At 44.1% G+C, this 22,571-nt stretch overlaps 1 protein-coding gene across 6 annotated transcripts in view; it reads left to right on the top strand.

Moving 5' to 3' along the window:
* Positions 1 to 1,041: 1,041 nt before the first annotated feature.
* SLC44A3 (solute carrier family 44 member 3) overlaps positions 1,042 to 22,571 on the top strand; it is a 101,287-nt gene continuing 79,757 nt past the window's right edge. For 4 of the 6 annotated variants that reach the window (XM_047785241.1, XM_047785244.1, XM_047785245.1 and 1 more), the window contains exons 1-5: positions 1,043 to 1,177; positions 1,620 to 1,727; positions 3,941 to 4,083; positions 6,684 to 6,820; positions 8,027 to 8,120. In XM_047785241.1, the coding sequence (XP_047641197.1) occupies positions 1,151 to 1,177; positions 1,620 to 1,727; positions 3,941 to 4,083; positions 6,684 to 6,820; positions 8,027 to 8,120 (509 nt within the window). In that variant the 5' untranslated portion in view covers positions 1,043 to 1,150. Of the gene's footprint in view, positions 1,178 to 1,246; positions 1,419 to 1,619; positions 1,728 to 3,940; positions 4,084 to 6,683; positions 6,821 to 8,026; positions 8,121 to 22,571 lie in introns of those variants that run through there. The other 2 variants (XM_047785242.1, XM_047785246.1) reach the window with 2 other exon arrangements.

The raw sequence follows: 22,571 nt of genomic DNA, 5'->3' as shown, positions 1-22,571 counted from the left end.
ACTAAACCAGATCACTCCTCAGCCAGGTTCCTACCCTCAGGGCCAAGCAGGGCTGAAAACGGTAACCCAGCAGCCCTGGGACTGTGGATGCGGAGGAATAGCGACTGAAACGGGCCCAGCTTCAGATGTTTTCTCACCCAAACAGTACTTTTGTGCTGGTCGGCTATTACCCGGAACACCCCCTCCATCAGTGGCTTCGTTGGTTGCTACGATTTCAGTAGCGAAAGGTCGCACGATTGTCCCAGACCAACGTGGGAGAGAGGCGAGAGCAGAACCTGAAATTCTTTCATCTCCTCTACCTCGTCTTCTGCCGCCACCCCCCCGCCTACACGCCCACAGATTTAGGCAGTCCTCAGCCTCCCCGGGGTTTTTTACTCTGGTTTTACCGCCTGGAACCCGCGGTTCCTCCAGCTGCTCTAGTTTCTCCAGGCCAGGCGTGGTGGGAGAGCCCCAGCCCCAGGCCCGCCCTCCTGGTGGAAAGAAAGCTTGCGGAGAACCACCTTGACAGCACCTCAAGTGTCGGGGTTCAATCCCTAGCTCTACAGTTTGCTGGCTGCGTGTCCCCGAGCAAGTTACATCGCTGCTTCCATGCCTCAGTTTCCCTCATCTGTAGACTGGGGATAATGGTAGTTTCTTGCCTTTTGGATTGGTTAAGACTGCTTGTAAAGCAGCTCGAACAGAATCCGGCGGGGTAAGGGCACTCACCTGTTGGCCATATGGGTATAATTCAGCACTCCACCGTCGTCCGCCCTCTGGAAGGGTTTGCAGAGACTCTTTTTCCTGCTACCTGCGGGGGCCGCCTCCTAATTAGGCCGCAGCGAGGAGCGCCCCGGGGGTCGTGGCAGGACCAGCGGGGACCCAGGTATCCCGGGAGCGGCACCGCGCGCTGTTTTGAGGCTGGCGGACGGGCAGGTGCCTCTCGTTCTGAGCCGGTTGAGACCTGCGCCTACCGCCCGAGAACCGCGCGGCAGGGGTGCGCGCGGAAGCCGGGGCCCGCCGGGACGGCGCCCGGGGCGAAGTCCGTGGCGCTCGGAGGCGGCCGCGGGGCGGCGCTGCGCCCCTTCCCGCCGCTCGGCCGCGGGGCCCGGGGCTGGCCCGCCGCAGGCGCTGCGTGGGCTCCCAGTGCGCTGCCCCCGCCGCCGGGCGCAGGATGCAGTGTCTCGGCGCCGAGCACCTGGTAAGGCCCGCACCTGGCCGGGGAGGCGGGGGGAGGGCAGGGAGGCTCGGGCCCTGCACGCACCTGCCCCGCGGGGACGCTTCCGCCTCCTGGATCTCCGCGGCCCAAGACCCCCCGGCCCGCGTGCCGGAGGCATCTGGCGGGGAGAACCTCGGACCCCCATTCGGGTGCTGGGGCGGAGGCGCGGGAGAGACTGGCCGCCCAGCACCAACCGGGGGGCCGCCTCCAGGTGCACCTCCAGGTAAGGACCTGGCGCCTGGGGACTTCCCCTCGCTCTGCACACAAGGCAGGTGTCCAAAGGCTCCATGAAAATTGTGGCCACTTTAAAAAAAAGAAAAGAAAAGGTTACTTTGAGCAGTCTTTGAGAAAGTTTGGGTTCATTTTCCAGGGTGGGATTCATATGGCTGTTCATCCTCTTCCAACGCTCTTTTTTTTCTGCAAGGTTTCCTCTGAGAGGAGCCCCAGGCCAAGAGCATGGCGACCTCAGATTTACAGGAAATGCACAGATACGGCCTGGTTGTTCCTGTTCTTTCTCTTTTGGACTGGTTTGGTAAGTGTGGGTGCCTGGCAGGGAAGAGGTCAGAGTGTGTGTGTCCGGATATAACTGTCCCCAAATGTAAATCATGTCCCCAGGGCCTTTCCTGGGGAGGGGGCTCCGGGTGGTACCAGGTTAAAGTTTGTGCTGCAGTGAGAGACCTCTGCCAGGGCCGAAGAGTAAACAGCAGTTCTGGGAAATTCCTGTCAGGTCTCTCTGAACCTTCTAGACTCTCTAAATTGGAGCGGCTGGCTTCTTGCCGCAGGCCGCGTTCGAAGGCAAGACTCCCTTAGGAAATGAGAATCACTGCTTGCGATGGGATTGTTACCCACTAGGCCAATGTGTGGTCTCTCATCCCAGCTCACCGAGGGGGGCAGTTCTTTCACCATCTCATCTCAGCCCCTTCAAACAAACAAATAAAAACAACAAAACTCCTCTAACAGGGAAATCCAGGATAACCCTGGAAATAAATTCCTCTTCCTTTAACTGAGTGTAACATGTTCTTGGTATGTTGTGTTTAGCAGCTAATAGGTAAACCCGCCTTTGCCGTAAACCCTGTAGCTTGGTAGGTAGTGAGATCCCCACCCACTCTAGTGTCCAGGTGTGTCTGATGGCCATTTTGGTCCTGGGAGAGTCTCTTTTATACTTATTTTAGAGTTGGGGGAAGCAGCAGAAAAAGGCTCACTCATCTTCAAAGATCCTGTTCCTGAAATCATCCATTCTAGATTGAGGCATACTATTTGCTGGGGGGTAAATGATTAATCTCTACAGCCTGACAAGAGCAACAACATAATTACCTTTGTTGAAAAGAATTAAATTTGAATAAATCCTAAATGAGGCAAGTAAGAAGGGCACTTCCTGTTGACTTACCCACCGGTTTCACACAGACAGATGCGTAACAGGCACAGTGGAAGGTTGGGCCTTAACAGCATAACTAAATATTCTGGGTTGCTTCTATTTTGACCCTTAGAGCTCTTCTCTAGGAGCTGGGAGAAATGGTACTTGCCGTACCTCCTCCTAAACTTCTCCGCAGATGCTGGCATTTCTTTTTGAGTCTGCATACTAGTGGAACCGTCGTTCGAGGTGAACTTTCAAATAATCTACATTGATTATGGAGTTGGACAAAAATGACGATAGACGGCAAGATACTCTTGTCCAGCAGAATTCCTGAGATTCTTTTTCTGGTTGTTGTTGCCATGGTATAGCTTTATATTTGACGCATACAGTGAATGATGCCACAAGTACATGGCAGACATATCTTCAGTTTTACCAGACACTTTCAGGTTCCTTTCTGACCCCAGCCCCCTTCTCCACTGAGATTGTTTCCTTTGTGTATTTTAAGCCCTTCTTCTAAAACGCCGTTTTCTCACTTGCTGTGAACAGAATTTCAGTACATATCAGCTATGTTGCCTGTACCACTGAGGGTCACACTCCCCTTAAATGTAACACAGAAAGAGGGGTGGGGGAAGAAGGAGTAGGGATAGAGGGAAGGAAGAATGGAAAACGCAGGAAAAGACGTGGCATCGTCTTGGTGCCCTTAGATCAAATAAGAACCTAAAGCGGGGGGAGTTCCCTTCGTGGCGCAGTGGTTAACGAATCCGACTAGCAGACTAGCAACCGTGAGGTTGCGAGTTCAATCCCTGGCCTTGCTCAGTGGGTTAAGGATCCGATGTTGCTGTGAGCTGTGGTGTAGGTCGCAGACATGGCTTGGATCCCATGTTCCTATGGCTGTGGTATAGGCTGGCGGCTACAGCTCCAATTAGACCCCTTGCCTGGGAACCTCCATATGCCGCAGGTGCGGCCCTAGAAAAGACAAAAAGACAAAAAAAAAGAACCTAAAGGGGGAAAATATGAGTTATCCTGGGGAGCTTATGCCAAGCAGAAGAGAAAAAAACCAGTATACATATATATCTATAAATACATAAATATAAATGTATATATATAAAAAACACGTTTTTGGAGAAGGTGAGACATACAAAGAGAGGTGAGAAAACAGAGAGGAATCTGTTTCAGCATCTTAGAATGTTTTCCCCACCTAACCTATTACAGCGACTACTAGAGAAGCAGCCCCCTAACTGATCAGAATTGCCCCCTGGCTGAAGGAGGGAAGCTCAGTGATGCCAGGGAGATGGCATTTTACCCGGTGCTGTTTTATGTCAGCATTTCAGGATGTGGGCACGGTTTTCTGCCCTCTGGCCCGGCTCTCACGCGCCTCTGGGTTTTGCCAGGTGTTCATCATGGGCTACTCGGTGGCGGCTGGAGCCACAGGCCGACTCCTCTTCGGCTACGACAGCTTTGGCAACGTGTGTGGCAGGAAGAACTCCCCCGTGGAAGGGGCCCCTCTTTCAGGGCAGGACATGACCCTAAAAAAGTAAGTGTTCCAATAAGTCCCCAACCGACAGAGGGCTGGGTTTCAATACTTTGTATGAGTTAGTCATTTTGAGCCTGAACACTGTTTTCCCACTCAAAACTCTCTCAGCCCATCTCATTAAAAGGGAGGCGTTGTGTGTGTGGTAGTAGGGACACAGGTTTTAGAATCGGCCAGTCCTAAGTTTATTTATTTTGCTTTTGAGGGCCATGCCCACGGCATATGGAAGTTCCCAGGCTAGGGGTCAAATCGGAGCCGCAGCTGCCGGCCTACACCAGAGCCACAGCAACGCGGGATCCGAGTTCGGTCTGCAACCTACACCACAGCTCGCAGCAACACCAGATCCTTAACCCACTGAGCGAGGCCAGGGATCCTAGTTGGGTTTGTAACTGCTAAGCCACAATGGGAGCTCCCACTCCTAAATTTTAATTCAGCCTCGCTACTTTTCAGCTGTGTGACCTTGGGCAGAGTACTTAATCTCTCTGAGCTGAGTTTTCATCTTTTAACGCTGGTTCTTAAACATCACAAGAGTGTTTGAAGAATCCACGGAGATACTGCATGAGCTAAGACCTAAAAATGTTAGTTATTGCTGTTCTCACCCGCAGTGTGTCAGCAGCACATGAGCAATTGTACACCATTCACAGTACTGTTTCCATGTGGAAATACCCGAATCCCACCTGGGAATGCTGCAGGCCGGTGTCCCAGTCCCTCGCCGGCCTGCACTCTCACCTATGGCACTGTGGTGACACACTTTTCTCCCTCCAGCGCCAAAACAGAAACAAAACGGGATGAGAAGAGACAGGAATCCCTTGAGGGGAGGGAACTCCCTGGTCATGATTTTCTCAGATGGAGTTTCTTGTCGTATTTTTGAGACCTGATGATTAAAAACAGCTTCTAGGAAAAAAAGCTTAAGGGTCTATATAGGTCTTGGGAGCGGCGTGGGGGATGGGGCTGTCCGGATGCAGCTGTGCTCCTGGGTGGGCAATGCAGGGCTGGGAAATTGTCCTCCGGTTGAAGTGAAGAGTGTGTATTTTACGGTTCTCAGTGGCCAAAAGGTAGACGCACCCAAGGAGATGAGTGGATACACTGCGTGTATGTGCGTGTATATGTATATGTGTGTACATATATACGTATGTATACGTATATATGTGTGTGTACGTATGTATAAAACGGGATATAGTTCAGCATTAAAAAGGAAGGAAGGAAGTACTGGAGTTCCCAAGTGGCCCAGCAGTTAAAGGATTTGGCATTGTCACTGCTGTGGCTCGGGTCACTGCTATGGTGTGGATTCGATCCCTGGCCCACAAACTTCCCCAAGCTGTGGGCTCAGCCAAAAGAAAAAAAGGAAGTTCTCAGAGTTCCCATCGTGGCTCAGTAGAAATGAATCTGACTAGTATCCATGAGGACACAGTTTCGATTCCTGGCCTTGCTCACTGGGTTAAGATCTAGTATGACCATCAGCTGTGGTGTAGGTCACAGACGCGGCTTGGATCAGGAATTGCCATGGCTGTGGTGTAGGCCAGTGGCTACAGCTCCAATTCAACCCCTAGCCTGGGAACCTCCATGTGCCATGGGTGCGGCTCTAAAAAGCAAAAAAAAAAGTCCTGATAAGGAAGTCCTAATACCTGCCACAACATAGATTAATCTTGAGGATCTTACAAGTGAGGATTTTTTTTTTCGTTTGCCATTTTTTGGGCCGCTCCTGCGGCATATGGAGGTTCCCAGGCTAGGGGTCTAATCGGAGCTGTAGCCACCAGCCAACATCGGAGCCACAGCAACGTGGGATCTGAGCCCCGTCTGCAGCCTACACCACAGCTCACGGCAATGCCGGATCCTTAACCCACTGAGCAAGGGCAGGGATCGAACCCGCAACCTCATGGTTCCTAGTCAGATTCGTTAACCACTGAGCCATGATGGAAATTCCACAAGTGAGGATTTATTTAGTGAAAAAAAGCCAGTCACAAAAAGAAAAATGTTTTATGACCTCACTGACATGGGGCATCTGGAGTGTAGTCAGATTCATGCAGGCAGACAGCTGAGATTCAGCTGCCAGGGCAGGGTGCCGAGTTACTATTACCTGGGCCCAGACTTTCAGTCCTGCGAGGTAAGAAGTTCCGGGGCGGATGCTGGTGACGGCAGCGCAACAACCTACCAGGTAGGCCTACCAAGTGGCCTTAGGTAGGTCAGTGTCCAACCTAAGGCCACTTCACATCAACACCCCAGAAAATGCTAAATCTGGAACAGGGAAGTTTTGTTAAGATTCGAGTATGGCTCCCAAACTGCGCAACCCCGCTGATGACCCCAGGTAGCCATAGTGCATGTTAAATTATGCTGAGGATTTGATTATGAAAGTTTGCCTTAATTATTTTCACATTTGGTGGCATGTGGATATTGTTTAAGGCCCCCGATTAAACTCAAGGACAGACGTTCCCTGTGGCCCAGTGGGTTAAGGATCCAGCGTGGTCACTGCAGCAGCTCAGATTGCTGCTGTGGCCGGGGGTTCAATTCCTGGCCCAGGAACTTCCACATGCCATGGGTGAGGCCAAAGAAAAAAAAGTGCAAGAAACGTGCTACCACCTTCTTCCGTTTCGTCTGTCTGCTAGACATGTGTTTTTTATGAATTCCTGCAACCTGGAGGTCAGAGACATGAGGCTCGGATCCATTGTCCTCTGCGTGTCCAGCTGTCCTGAAGAGCAGCTCAACACCCTGGAAGAGGTCCAGCTCTTTGCGAACACCAGTGGTGGGTATCGAGGGCCAGGCACCCCAGCGGGGCACCTGTGCTCACCTGGATGGGCTAACGTGCCCTGACCTTGCTTCTTCTGCAAGGCGGGAGATCGTCCTTCCTCCTGGCTGCCTTGGCTCGTGTGGAAAAGACCGTGCACAGTTTCCCCTGAGCTCGTTCAGTTTCATTCAGGTTTATCTGGAATTCATCAGAAACCCTAGCTGTTCTCTGCTCACTGCCAGGGCCTGCAAGGGAGAGGGGGGAGCAGACCACAGACGTTTCGGCCTGAAGGCGGGGTCAGGTGGAGGGCAGAGAGCTGGGCGCACGGGGTCTGTCCAGCCCCCGAGAGGCGCCCACAGGCTTCGGGTCGAATTGCCAGCAGGTCTGTTCTTTCGTTAAATGTTTGGGCCGTGGATGCTTTCTGTGACCAGTGGGAGAGGCTTAAGTTCCAAAAGCATTTGGTAACTGAAGTACCGTGCTCAGAGCCCGCTTTTCAGATTGCTGTTATAAAGATTAAGCAAGCAAAGGAAGGTAAAAGAGATTTGAGGCACCCCTCTGCAAATTTCATCTGCCTATGAAATGGGGTGCTGGATTTTTAAAAATTATTTAAAAGACTGGGTTAAAAATATCCAGCCTGTATAATAAATCATCTTCAAATAACCTTCAAATCCTTTTAGAGCCAATCATATAACATTCAGTTTGGGATTTGGGGTTTGGGAGAGAGAGTGAAAGAGAAAGACCTAAATCTCAGTTTGAGATGCTTATTCTTTTTAAGTCACCCCGTTAGAGACCTGTTTTCTAAATCAGTGATTGATTCTGTTTTTTTTTTTCCCAGTTTGGTTAAATGACGATGGTTTTCTTTTTTCTTTCTCTCTCTTTTTTTTTTTTTTTCCTGTCTTTTTAATGCCACACCCTTGGCATATGGAAGTTCCCAGGCTAGGGGTCAAATCAGAGTTGCAGCCCCCAGCCTACACCACAGCCACAGAAACATGGGATCCAAGCCTTCTCTGTGACCTACACCACAGCTCACGGTAATGCCAGATCCTTAACCCACTGAGCAAGGCCAGGGATCGAACCTGTGTCCTGATGGATACTAGTCAGATTTGTTTCCACTGAGCCACAACAGGAACTCCCATGATTATGGTTTTCTTATTGGCTCTGCTAGAAAGATAAATACAACGGAGGAAGATGGTACAGTACAGCCTGTGTGTCTTCTGCTTCCAGGGTCCTTCCTGTGTGTTTATAGCTTGAATTCCTTCAACTACACCCAGAATCCAAATGCAGACTCCCTGTGCCCCAAGCTACCAGTTCCTCCAAGGTAAAAGCTTCCGTACATTTTTATCCATTGACAAATGTTACCGGGTACTCGGCGGGAAGGTGCTGCTCTTCTGGGTATCGTGGGAAGCGGCACAGAGGAGATCTCCAGTAGAGCCCCTGCCTGCGGGGGGCTTACAGTTTGCAGCAGGCCAGGGATAAGCAAGGAGGGACTACTTGTGAATATCCATACTGGCTTAGGATGAGGGATTAGGAACCAGGCTAATAAGAGAAAACACGATCATCAGTAAAGATACACATAGTCTTCCAACGACAGCCCCTGAAATGGCAAAAGGTCATGTGGGAATTATTACCAAATGAATGATTTTGTTTTGGGAGGGTTGCATTTTTTGGCCACACCTGCAGCTATAACCCGAGGAGGCCCCTAATAATCAAAGCTGTAATAGTCAGTAGTTGCACCGTCGTGGTAAATGGCTTTTGTGTGAGCCACTGAGAAGGCAAAAGGGGGAAATACAGTTGATAACCATGGCCACCATTAGGATGCTGAGGTGTCCTCAAGAAGAACCTGGGTCTTTTGTTTGTTTGTTTGCATTACCACTCTTTTGAAAAGTTTAGGTATGTTTACAGTGAATGAGACCTCTATGCAAAATCCCTTTGAGGTCATGACAATGTAAGAACCAAGGCATCATGCCAGCTCCCTAGTAAATGTTCATCACACTTGAAGAAAGTGAGAAAGGTGTCACATCACAGCCCCAGGACACACATACCTTCGTACATGCGTATTTGTATCGAACAGAAATAAAAGTCTCGAAAACAAGATTTCTCCTTACTGCATACGATTCACAGTAATAGTTCCTATTCTATTTCACTTTCTTAAAGAGTATTTCATAATCTTCTAACGGGTTGCAAATGCAACTTGAAAAATGCTGAGACAGCAGGTGCTAAAAAAAAAAGGTAGATTTTAACAGAATAGAAGGAAGAATAGGAGTTCCTGTTGTGGCTCAGTGGTAATGAACCTAATATCCATGAGGATGCGGGTTCGATCCCTGGCCTTACTCAGTGGGTTAAAGATCCAGCGTTACCACGAGCTGTGGTGTAGGCCACAGACGCGGCTCGGATCTGGCGTAGCTGTGGCTGTGTTATAGGCCAGCAGCTACAGCTCTGATTAGACCCCTAGCCTGGGAACCTCCATATGCTGCAGGTGCAGCCCTAAAAAAACAAACGAACAAAAAAAAACACCAAAAAAAAAACCCAAAAAAGGAAAGACTATAACCATCCTCCTACACTTCTTTTCTGAAATAAATACTTTGTGTTGTAAGTAATTGAAGAGAGAATTCTGTCCAAAGGAGAATACCATACCATTTTTCTATATCTTATTTTTAAATTTTTGATTTTTGTTAGATGTTATAAACATGTCTCAGTGAAACATAACTAATTCCAGGGGAAAAAAAAACAAAACAAACCTAAACTGTGTTAGAAACTTGAAAATTATTTGACATGTGGAGAAGAGATTTTTTTTTTTACCTTTCTGCTCTTTGAGCAGCATCTCCCCGTTTCCCTCTTCCCCCGAATCCACGACCACTCTGTTCTCTGCTTCTGTGAGATGGACTCTGGTAGACTCCACATATAAGTGAGGTCATGCTGCCTTTGTCTTCTGAGCAGCATTTTTAAAAAGAACACTGTTTGTGACTGGGCCTGCAGAAGCAATTGAAAGAGAAGAGAATTTGTAAGGCCGTGGTAATTTAACCAGAGTTGGATCAACTCTTCTCTTGCCATAAAGGGCACGGTAACTGTAGTTCAGGGGAAGCTGGTGTCTGCATGTCGATGACGATACTGGCAAACATCTCTTGAGCTCTGATCCTTGCCAGGTACTTTTCTAAGCTCTTGACACCTCTTAATTTATTCCGACCTTATAAAATCTCTATGTGGTAGATACCATTTTATCCCTACTTTACTGCTGCGAGAGCTGATGCGGGAGCAGGTTAAGGGTGCACCAGCAGCAGAGCTGGCATTCAGACCCAAGCAGTGCCTCTATTTGTTTGTAACCCCAGACAAAGAGTCAAGGCTTTGATGGTTTTGTTCTGCCCGGCAAACAGCCTCTTTAGGCTCCCACCAGGCCGCAGGCACAGTCCTTTCCCGTGTGTCACCATCTTTTCTCCTCTCCCGCCAACCCCAGTCCTTTCATCCCTCAACGCAGGCCTTTCCAACACCAACTTTTCAAGTGAAGACAAAACTGCAGATTGACTGGTTTTTCTTGGATGCAGTCAGGGAGATAGAAATAGCCTCAAGGGCTCTGTTTCCTTTCGCTACACAAGCAAGTGTTTGTTTTAAGATGGAAATTATCATATTTATCATGGAAGAGCAGTGCCAAGAGTGAAAAGCTTGAAAACATGAGAAGTGTGGCTATACAGCCAAAGGACATTTTCTAAATACCTCTTTTTGACTAAAGCAATTGTTTCTTCTTTGGGGGTTGATCACGTGGGGTATAACATACCCTTTTAAAGCAACGACTGAATATCAAGAAGGTTTGTATACCTAGGAATGGGCTTCTAAATGCAGTGAAAAAACACTGCAGAAGATAACAAGCAAGCATATCTTTTTCCTTTCCTTGTTCAATGTAATATTGTGTTTTGAGTCCTCCATGTGTTTAAAATCTGAAAAGCTTGAGTTTTCTCCCCCCAGTGAATTCTAGTTCTAGCTGCCCCGTGCATGTCACTGCATCGTTTGAATATATTTAGTATGTAGGGTCATCCAGATATATAGTCAGCTCTCCAAATTACTTCCTGTAAAGTTGAATGGCTTTGCTGGGGGAGACGAAAGCAGAAGTGGGGGAGAAACCGCAGTCTGCGGCCAGTAGAAGCACACGCAGCCCGTGGGTGGCTAGCTGGTCACCTCCTCTCTCCATCACACTCTGGGCTAAGATGGGTCATGCTTTAATTCCCAGCACAGGGAAATTAAATGCCTAAAAATCGCTGTATCTAACAAACTATGTTGGCAAAATTACGGTCTTAACAGAGAATTGTGTTTGGGCAGAAGAAACAAATAAAATGACACTAAGTCTATATCTGACTCTGTTTCACAGAAACACTAAATGAAAGTCCAGAAAACATTTTCTTTGAAAATAATTTAGATTCTTCAGTGTTAAGACCATTTCATAGTAAAAACGAACAAGAAATGCGATGTTTAAAAATTGGAAAGCGACAGGGAGTTCATGGCGCAGTGGTTAACAAATCCAACTAGGAACCATGAGGTTGTGGGTTCGATCCCTGTCCTTGCTCAGTGGGTTAAGGTCACAGACGTGGCTCGGATCCCGCGTTGCCGTGGCTCTAGTGTAGGCTGGCAGCTGTGGCTCTGATTAGACCTGTAGCCTGGGAATGTCCATATGCCACGGGAGCAGCCCTAGAAAAGGAAAAAAAAAAAAAATTGGAAAGCAACAGGTAAAATTACTACTCTGTAGGTTATAAGAAAATTAACTGAAAAACTACAAATGTTAAGAAAACTTAGGTGTCAGGGAACAAGATTAATATACTGAAATCTGTAGCGTTTGTGTGTTTTTTAAAAGACTCCTTTTACCATGGCAAGAAAAAGTACATACAAAACGACAAAAGTGCCTAAAAATAAATTAAAAGAAATGTACAAGAACCACAGGAAGAAAACTTTAATACATTTCTGAAGTATGAAGAAAGCTTGAGCACAGACTGTTCTTGACATACAATGTATGACTCAACATTATAAAGGCGTCACTTCTCCCTGCATTATTAAGATGTTATTTCTGTCTAAATTGAGCTATAGGTTTATCATGATTACAATAAATATAACAACAGCATTTTTTTAGTAACTCGACGAGCTGATTTAAAAATTTTTAAGTGGAGTTCCCATTGTGGCTCAGCACCAGTGAACCTGACTGGTATGCATGAGGATGAGGGTTCGATCCCTGACCTCGCTCAGTGGCTTAAGGATCCAGTGTTGCTGTGAGCTGTGACATAGGTCGCACACATGCTCAGATCCTACATTGCTCTGGCTTTAGCATAGACCAGCAGCTGCAGCTCCAATTCAACTGCTAGCCTGGGAACTTCCACATGCCGCCGGTGTGTCCCTAAAAATAAAATTATAAGGAAAAAAAAATGTTAAGGGCCAAGAAAAAATTGAAACAATGAGGAAAACCAGCCCTTCCAGTTTTTAAAATATAACATTTAATAATTAAAATATGGTAGTACTAGTTCATATATAGAAAAATCTGTAAAAGATAACTAGATAATCCAGGAACAGGCCCAAATTCTGATTTTGGTATATAATTTAAAAATCGGCACCTCAAATCAGTGACGAAAAGACTATTCAACAGGTGGTGTTGGAAGAGCTGGGTGGTGCTCCAGGGGGAAAAGCTGGATCCATACCTTGTGACTTATGTGGATAAATTCCAAATGGATTAGGTTTTAATTTATAAAGTGAAACCAGGAAGTACTAGAAGCTGTGGGAGAATTCTTTTATAACCTGGACATGAGAAAGGCTTGTAGCCATGACTTAAACCTCAGGAGAGATATAATGATTAAGTTATTTTTCTGACTGTCTTCCGTTATAGGTTATTACAAAATACTGAACATAATTCCCTATGCTATACAGTGAATCCTTCTTGCGTATTTATTTTATGTACAGTAGCTTGTCTCTGTTAATCCTAAATTCCAAATTTAGGTGCCTCCCCACCTTGGTAACCATAAATTTGTTTCCTATGTCTGTGAGTTTGTTTCTGTTTTGTGTATAGATACATATGTATTATTTTTTAGATTCCACGTATAAGTGATACCAGGTAGTATTTGTCTTTCTCTGACTGACTTCACCAAGTATGATATTGTCTGGGCTCCTCCATGTTGACAATATTTCATTGTTTTTTATGGCTGAATAGTATTCTTGTGTGTGTGTACGTGTGTACACACCACATCTTAATAAGCCAGTCATCTGTTGATGGGCCCTTGGGGTGTTACTGTGTTTTGGCAATGGTAAATAGTGCTGCTCTTAACATTGGGGTGCAGGTATCTGTTTGAATTAGAGTTTTCATTTTTTATGGATATATGCTCAGGAGTGGAATTGCTGGATCTTATGGTAGCTCTGTTTTTAACTTTTTAAGGAACCTCCATAGTGTTCTCTGTAGTGGCTACACCTGTTTACATTCCCACCAACAGCGTTCACTGAATATAATTTCCTATGCTTCACAGGGTTCCCTTTTCTCCACACCCTCTGCAACATTTATTATTTACAGACTTTTTGATTATGGCCATTCTGACTGGTGTGAAGTGCTACCTAATTGTGGTTTTCATTTGCATTTTTATAATGATTAGCAATGTTGGGCATCTTTTCATGTGTCTATTGGCATCTGTGTGACCTCTTTTGAAAATGTCTTTGAGGTCTTCCTACGTTTTGATTGGGTTGTTTGATTTTTCAGTATTGAGTTCTATAGGCTGTTTGTATAATTTGGATATTAACGCCTTGTCAGTTGCACCATTTGCAAATATTTTCTCCCGTTTCATAGGCTGTTTGTTTTTGGTTATGTGCAAAAGCTTTTAAGTTTGATTAGGTCCAGTTTGTTTCTTTGTGCTTTCATTTCTTTTGCCTTGGGAAATTGATCTTAAAAAAAATATTGCTGTAATTAATGTCCAAGAATGTTTTGCCTATATTTTCTTCTAGGAGTTTTATGGTATCATGTCTTATTTTTAGGGCTTTCAACCATTTTGCATTTATTTTTGCATATGGTGTGGGTGTTCTAATTTCATTGATTTTCATGTAGCTGTCCAACTTTTCCAACACAGCTTGGTGAAGAAATTGTCATTTCTCCTTTGTATACTCTTACAATGAGTTTATTTTTGGATTCTGTTCTGCTCTGTTGACCTATGGAATAGGTCTGTTTTTATATCAGTACCATGCTGTTTTTATTACTGTAGCTTTGTAATATAACATGAAGTCTGAAAGGGTCGTACCTTCAGCTTTTCATTTTTCTAAGGATTGCATTGTCAATTCAGGGTCTTCTGTGGTTTTGGATAAAACCCATAAATTTTAGGATTGTTTGTTCTGGTTCTGTGGAAAATGTCATAGACATTTTGATAAGGATTGCAATAAATCTGTAGATTGCTTGGGGTAGTATGGCCATTTTAATGATATTAATTCTTCTAATGCAAGAGCATGGGATATCTTTCTATTTCATTGAATCATCTTCAGTTTCTTTTATCAATGTTTTATTCTTTTTAATATATAGGTCTTTCATCTCTTTGGCTAAGTTTATCCCTAGGGTTTTTTGGGGTTTGTTTGTTTGTTTGTTTGTCTTTTGCTTTTTTACAGCTGCACCTGTGGCATATGGAGGTTCCCAGGCTAGGGGTCTAATCGCTATAGCCACAGCAAGGCAGGATCCGAGCTATGTCTGTGACCTACACCACAGCTCATGGCAACGCCAGATGCTTAACCCACTGAGTGAGGCCAGGGGTCGAACCTGCAACCTCATGGTTCCTAGTCTGATTTGTTTCTGGTGTGCCAAGAAGGGAACTCCATATTCCTAGGGGTTTTTTTTAATGCAATTTTTAAATGTGATTTTTTTAATTTCCTCCTTCTTATAGTTCGTTATTATTGCAAAGAAATACAACAGATTACTGTATATTAATCTTGTATCTTGCTACCCTGCTGGATTCATTTATTTTTTCTAGCAATTTTTGTGTGAAGACTTTAGAGTTCTCTATATAGGGTAGCATGTCATCTGCAAATAGTGAATTTTACCTCTTTCCTTCTAATTTGGGTGCCTTTAATTTTTTTTTTCTTGTCTGATTGCTATAGCTAAGACTCCCAATAGTATGTTGAATAGAAGTGTTGAGAGTGGGCAACATGTCTTGTTCCTGAATTTAGCAGGAAGGCTTTCAGTATTTTACTGTTAAGTATTATGTTGGCTGTGAGTTTGTTGTAAATGTTTTTTATTATGTTGAGATACGTTCCCTCTACACCCACTTTGGTGAGTGTTTTTATCATGAATGAATGTCGAATTTTGTCAAATGCTTTTTCTACATCTGTTGAGGTAAGCATGTGGTTTTTGCTTTCCTTTTGTTAACGTGGTGTATCACATTGATTGATTTGCACCTGTTGAACCATCCTTGCAACCCTGGGATCAATCCTGCTTGGTTGTGGTGTTACAATTCTTTTTATGTATTGTTGGATTTGGGTTGCTAATGTTTCGTTGAGGATTTTTATGTCTATATTCATCAAAGATATTGGCCTATAATTTTCTTTTCTTGTAGTATCTTTGGTTTTGGTATCAAGATGATGGTACCCTCATAAAATAAATTTGTGAGTGTCCCCCTCCTTCAGTTGTTTGGGAATTTTTTAAGAAGGATAAGTTATTCTTTATGAATAACATATTGTATGCCTGGTAGAATTTCCCAGTGAAGCTGTCTAGTCTTGTACTTTTGTTTTTAGGGAGTTTTTTTTAATTATTATTATTACAGATTCCACTTCACTTCTACTGATCAGTCTGTTCAAATTATCTATTTCTTTTTGACTTGGTTTTGGCAGGCTGTATGTTTCTAGAAACATATTCATTTCTTCTAGGTTGTCCAATTTGTAGGCACATGACTGTTCATAGTATTCTCTTACTATTTTTTGTATTTCTGTGGTGTTAATTGTTATGGTATTTCTCCTCTTTCATTTCCTATTTTATTTGGGTCCTCTCAATTTTCTTGTTGATGAGCCTGACTAAAGGTTTGTTGATTTTTTTTAACCTTTTCCAAAATCCAGTTTTATTTTTCTTTCCTATTTTTTTAAAACTCTATTTCATTTATTTCCTTATTATTGCCTTATTTCTGCTGACTTGGGGTTTCATTTGGGTTTTTGTTTTGTTTTGTTTTGGCTGTGCCTATAGCATGCAGAAGTTTCTGGACCAGGGAGTAAACCCAAGCAACAGCAGTGACAACAAGCTACAGCAGTGACAATGTCAAATCCTTAACTGCTAGGCCACCAGGGAACTCCTCTTTTCCTAATTCCTTTAGGAGTTAGGTTATTTATTTGAGATTCTTCTTGTTTCTTGAGGAAGGCCTGTATCAGAAACAACAAGAAAGCAGGGAACTTTCTATGAACTTCCTTCTCAGAACTGCTTTTCCTACGTTTCATAGATTTCAAAAGGTTGTGTTTTCATTTCGATTTGTCTTGAAGTATTTTCTGATTTCTTCTTTGATTTCATCATTGACCTATTGGTTTTTTAGTACCGTGTTGTTTAGTCCTTTCCTATTTTTCTTTCTGTGGTTGATTTCTAGTTTCATACCATTGTGGTCAGAAAAGATGCTTAAAATAATTTCTATCCTCTTACATTTGTTGAAGCTTGTATTGTGACCTAGTACATGATCTATCCTAGACAACATCCCACGTAGGCTTGAAAAGAATGTGTATTCTGAGGTTTTTGTTTTGTTTTGTTTTTAATGTAGTGTCCTATACATATCAATTAGGTACAGGTGGTTTATTGTGTCATTTAGGACCTCTGTTGCCTTATTGATTTTCTGTCTGGATGTCCATTGATGTTAGTGGGGTGTTAAAGTCTCCTACTATTATTGTATCATTGTTAACCTCTCCTATTTATGTCTATTAGTATTTGTTTTCTATATTTAGGTGCTCCTATATTGGATGTGTATTTATTAACAAGTGTAATATTGTCTTATATGGATCCCTTTATCATTATTTAATATCTTTCTCTATGGCCTTTGTTTTAAAGACTATTTTGTCTGATATGAGTATTGCTACTTCTGCTTTCTCATTGTTTCCCTTTGCATGAAATAGCTTTTTCCATCCCCTTATGTTCAGTCTGTGTGTCTTTTGCCCTGAAGTGAGTCTCTTGTAGGCAGCATATAGTGGGTTCTTGTTTTTTTATCCAATCTACCACTCTATGTCCTTTGACCAAAGCATTTGGTCCATTGACATTTAAAGTAATAATCAATAGGTAGGTACTTATTGCTGTTTTATCCTTGTTTTGCAATTGTTTTTATAGTTCTTCTTTGTTCATTTCTTCTTTTTGTTTTTCCTTTTGGGGCGTGATGATTTTCTTTTGTAGTATGCTTGAGTTCCTTTCTTTTTGGTTTTTGTGAGTCTATTGAATGCTTTTGATTTGTGGTTACCATGGAGTTCAAGTATGTTTACCTATAACTATATCTACTTGCTTTAAACTGATAGTCATTTGAGTTTAAAAGCATTCTAAAAGATCTACATTTTATACTCTCCTCCCCCATACCTTGTGTTTTTGATGCCCTCTTATACATTTTCATGCCTATCCTTTTAGTATGTTTTTTCCTGTCTTTTTGCCTTTTCTAGAGCTGCTCTCATGGCATGTGGAGGTTCCCAGGCTAGGGGTCCAACTGGAGCTGTAGCTGCCAGCCTACGCCAGAGCCACAGCAACTCCGGATCCAAGCCGCGTCTGTGACCCACACCACAGCCCATGGCAATGCCGGATCCTTAACCCACTGAACAAGGCCAGGGATCAAACCCGCAACCCCATTGTTCCTAGTCACATTCGTTAACCACTGAGTCACGATGGGAACTCCTCCTTTTAGTATTTATTGTAGTTATAATTGCTTTTAAAATTTTTCTGACTTTTTAAATCTATGTACTGGCTTATTTAAGTGATCTTAAATACTTCTTTATAATTGCCTTTCCTACTATGATTTTCCCTTTCCTGGATTCTTGCTTCTTTTCTATTTAGAGAAGACCATTCAGTATTTTCTTTAGGGTATGCTTGGTATTGCTGGATTCTTTTAGTTTTTGTTTGTCTGAGAAATTCCTTATCTCTCTTTCTATTCTAAATGATGTTCTTGTGGATAGAGTATTCTCGGTTGCAGATTTTTCCCTTTCAGGACTTTGACTATATCTTGATACTCCTTTCTGACCTATAAAGTTTCTGTAGAAAAATCAATTTATAGCCTTATGGGGGTTTTCTTGTAACTGACGCTTTGTTTTTCTCTGACTGCCTTTAGAATGCTCTATTTCTTTAATTTTTGCCATCTTAATTATGATTTGTCATGGTGTGGGTCTTTTTGATTTCATACTATTTGGGACCCTTTGTGATTTTTGTACCCAGGTTTGGGAAATTTTTAGTCATGATTTCTTTAAATATTTTTTCACACACACCCTTTTGCCTTCTGGAACCCCCATTATGTATAGGTTGGCACATTTATATTATCCCATAGATCTCGTAGGTTGCTTTCATTTTTTTTTTTTCATTTGTCTTTGGTGTCTTGTTCTGATGGGGTAGTTTCCGCTATTCTATCTTACAGATCACATTCATTCTTCTGTGTCAGTCTGCTATTCATTGCTTCTAGATTGGTTTTTGTCTTGGCAATTGAATTGTCTATTTTTGATTGATTCATCTTTATGGTTTCTAGTTCCTTTTTACAGCAATCTTTATTTCAATAATCTTTCTTAATAGAATTAGTGAGATTTTTTTTAACCAGCTTTTTTTTTTTTCTTCTGTCTTTTGTCTTTTTGCCATTTCTTGGGCCGCTCCCGCAGCATATGGAGATTCCCAGGCTAGGGGTCAAATTGCAGCTGTAGCCACTGGCCTACGCCAGAGCAATGCGGGATCCGAGCCGCATCTGCAGCCTACACCACAGCTCACGGCAACGCCGGATCCTTAACCTGCTGAGCGGGGCCAGGGATTGAACCCTCAACCTCATGGTTCCTAGTCGGATTCGTTAACCACTGAGCCATGACAGGAACTCCTAACCACCTTTCTAAACTTGTAGTATAGTAGACTGAAGTGGTCTATTTCATTTTTTGCTCTTTCAAGGGATTTCTTTTGTTCATTTAATTGGGAGTCATTCCTCTGCCTTTTCATTTTACTTAACTCTCTATGAATTTAGGAGAAACGGTTATCTACTGTGATTTTTGACAGAGTGTTTTTATGTGGAAGCATGTCTCTGTGAATTGTGCGTGTCCAGTATTTTTGGTGCAAGGGCTGGTTTAGGTAAGGACACTGGCCAGTTCTTTCCACAGAGTTTGCTGGACATTATCCTCTTGATAGGGGGTGTGGTTGGTATTGTAATTTCTGGAGCCCATGCAGGATGTGAGATGGGGCTTCCTTTATGTTCCATGGCTGTCACTGCACTGTCAGGGTCAGGGTCTGCTCCCCAGTTGTTGGGTTAGAAGCCCTGAGGGTCAGGTTCAGTAGGGCGTCATTTCCCTTGAGTGTATTCCTTGCCCCAAAGGAAGTGATTGCTGAAGCAAATGAGGCCTGTGCAATTACAGAGGACTTACATGTTGCCTGTGCAGGCTTTGCTCAGAAGCAGTCCAAGGTCTTATCTTTTTCTCCCTTGTGTTTACCCTAGATCTTGTGCAAGGCTATGGTGCGAAGTAGGCTAGGGCTGGGCCACCGGATGTTGTGGCCGCATGAATTGAGGTGGCTGTACTCCCACCTGAGGCCTGTCCTGCCTCTGTGGTGGTCTTCTCCCAGGACCTTTTTGCCCAAGATCTAGGGCTAAACTGTAGTATGAAATGGGAAGAGTCAGGGCACTCTTGCCAGGAGACAAACCGCTATTCCTGAGTTCACTGACAATGACCATGACTGCCCCTGCCCAGCCTACATTCTAAGACTTCGGGGCTGTTTCTGTGTAGCTAGATAAGTCCCAGGGCCTCTCTGCCCAAGATTCAGTGCTTTGCCACCCTGTGCTCCTGTTGCCCCAGCCCAAGTGCACGTGCTGACAGTGACCCCTCTGGCCCCATCCACCCCATGTATGCACGGACAGTGGCCTCCATGGATCGCTTGGATCACATCCCAGATGCCCTGGTCTGTCTCTGCATAGCTGGACTGAACCTTTGCCCAGTTCCTTCACCAGGCTGTGGTGTGGAGTGAACAAGCCAGAGCCTTTCCCACTTTGGACTGGGAAGTGTGGCAAGGTGGCGGCTGCCTGTGCTCAGCTCTCTGCCTTGACTGTCAGCAAGCCAGCACACACGCGCTCCTTGCGAGTAGACATCTCCAGCCCTCCTGTCTGTCTCAGCAGATTTCCCAGCAGGCAGAAGGGCTTATCTCCTCCACACGGGACCCCAGGACTGGGATGGCCAGATCATGGCTCACCGAGCTCACGCCCTCGGGTGAGGGTTTGCCTGTGCACATCTTCTGTTCCTTGCAGATCCCTCTCAGGGGCCAAGTCCCAACCTCATGCATTTGTTTTCATCCCACCCACTTACATGGAGATCTTTCTTGCGGTTTTGGTGGCATAGGAGTTCTTCCAGTTTCCTTAGTTTTCCATGAGAATTGTTCCACATGTAAATGTGCTTTTGAGGTGTTTTTCAGGGGAGGTTAGTCCCACATTCTCCTGCTCTGCCATCTTGAACCCTCTCCCTACAGTCATCACATTTTTTAAGTTTTATGCCCACATCTATGTCATATGGAAGTTTCCAGGCCAGGGATTGCATCCAAGCTGCAGCTGCGACCTACAGCACAGCTGCAGCAATGCTGGCTCTTTAAACCCACTGCACCAGGCCAGGAATCTAATATGTGCCTCCAGCAGCAACCCAAGCTGCTGCAGTCAGATTCTTAGGAATTCCCATTCATCACTTTCTTTTTAGAGCCGCATGTGCAGCATATGGAGGTTCCCAGGCTAGGGGTCGAATCAGAGCTGCAGCTGCCGGCCTACACCACAGCAACACCAGATCTAAGCCACATCTGCAACCTGCACCACAGCTCATGGCAATGCCAGATCCTTAACCCACTGAGCGGGGTGCAGGATCGAACCCACATCCTCACGGGTAGTAGTTGAGTTTGTTACCACTGAGCCACAATGGGAATGCCCTCATCACTTTTTTCAATCTTTTAATAATTTTTGTTTTTTCCATTATAGTTGGTTTACCTCATCACTTCTTAGTCAGAAATTTGGTGTGTAGGTATACCTGTACCGGTATGAAATGACATTTTTGCAAAGTTATTCACTGCAGCATTTATAACAGCAGAATAATTAAAAAATGTAAATGGCCGTCAATACAAAAAAAAATTTAAATGGATCTCAATAGAGGGCTACTTAAGTAAATTACGATGTATCACTTAATATAACACTATTGTACTCTTCTTTAAATAAAAGACTATCAAAATAGCAATAGCGGGAAATGTTCTCAGTCTAATAAAGGGCATCTCTGAGAAATCTATAGTTAATATTCTACTTAATGGTGAACTATTGAATGCTTTCCACCTCAGATTAGAAACCAGGGAAGGACATATGCTCCTACCACGTCTGCCCAACATTGTAACAGAGGTCCTAGGGATTGCAATAAAGTAAAGAATACAAATAGAGGAGTTCCCGTCGTGGCGCAGTGGTTAACGAACCCGACTAGGAACCATGAGGTTGCGGGTTCGGTCCCTGCCCTTGCTCAGTGGGTTAACGATCTGGCGTTGCCATGAGCTGTGGTGTAGGTTGCAGACGCAGCTCGGATCCCGCGTTGCTGTGGCTCTGGCGTAAGCCGGTGGCTACAGCTCCTATTCGACCCCTAGCCTGGGAACCTCCATATGCCGCGGGAGCGGCCCGAGAAATAGCAACAACAACAACAACAAAAGACAAAAGACAAAAAAAAAAAGAATAGAAATAGAAAAGAGGAAGCAGATCTGCCTTTATTATCAGATGACCTAATTGTTCACATAGAAAATCCAAAGGAATCTACAGAATGATTACTAGGTGAATTTAGAAAATTTGCACAATACAAAGTCACACTGCCTCTCTGTATATTAGCAGCAAACAATTAGGAAATAATTTTAATTCCATGGTCAGCACTATCAAAAAGTACGCAATAACTAGTATTTATTCCTAGTATTTATAACTAGGAATAAATTTAACAGAAGGCAGGTAAGACTTCAACTGAAACCTTCAAGACATTGCTGAGAGAAATTAAAATACACCCAAATTAGTAGAGAAATATACCTTATTTGCAAATTGGGAGTTTTAATGTTGTTAAGATGTTACTTCTCCCCCGATTATTTTATAGATTCAACACAGCACCCCAATATAATTTTTGCAGAAAATATAGAAAATCTAAAGACCTAGGTTCGCACAAAAAAATTTTTTTATAAGAACAAAGAGAGCTCATACCACCTGTTTCCAAAATTATTATGAAGTTACATTGATGAATACAGTATGTATTGGAATGATAAACAAATAGACAAATGGATCAGAATAGAGAGCCCAGAAGTGGAGCAACATATGGTCAGTTGATTTTTTTTTTTTCTTTTAGGGCTGCACCTACAGCATGTGGAAGTTCCCAGGCTAGGGGTCAAATTGGAGCTACAACTGCCGGCCTACACCACAGCCTCGGCAATGCAGGATCCAAGCAGCGTCTGTGAGCTACACCATAGCTTAGGGCAACGCTGGATCCTTAACCCACTGGGTGAGGCCAGGGATCAAACACACATCCTCATGGATACTAGTCGGGTTTATAACCTGCCGAGCTGCAGCAGGAACTCTTGTCAAGTGATTTTTTAATGAAAGTGGCAAGGCAATTGTAT

Source organism: Phacochoerus africanus, chromosome 6 (assembly GCF_016906955.1).
Source record: "Phacochoerus africanus isolate WHEZ1 chromosome 6, ROS_Pafr_v1, whole genome shotgun sequence".
Lineage (NCBI taxonomy): Eukaryota > Metazoa > Chordata > Mammalia > Artiodactyla > Suidae > Phacochoerus > Phacochoerus africanus.
Note: the sequence above shows the minus strand (reverse complement) of the source record. Positions and strands in the feature narration are given on the sequence as shown.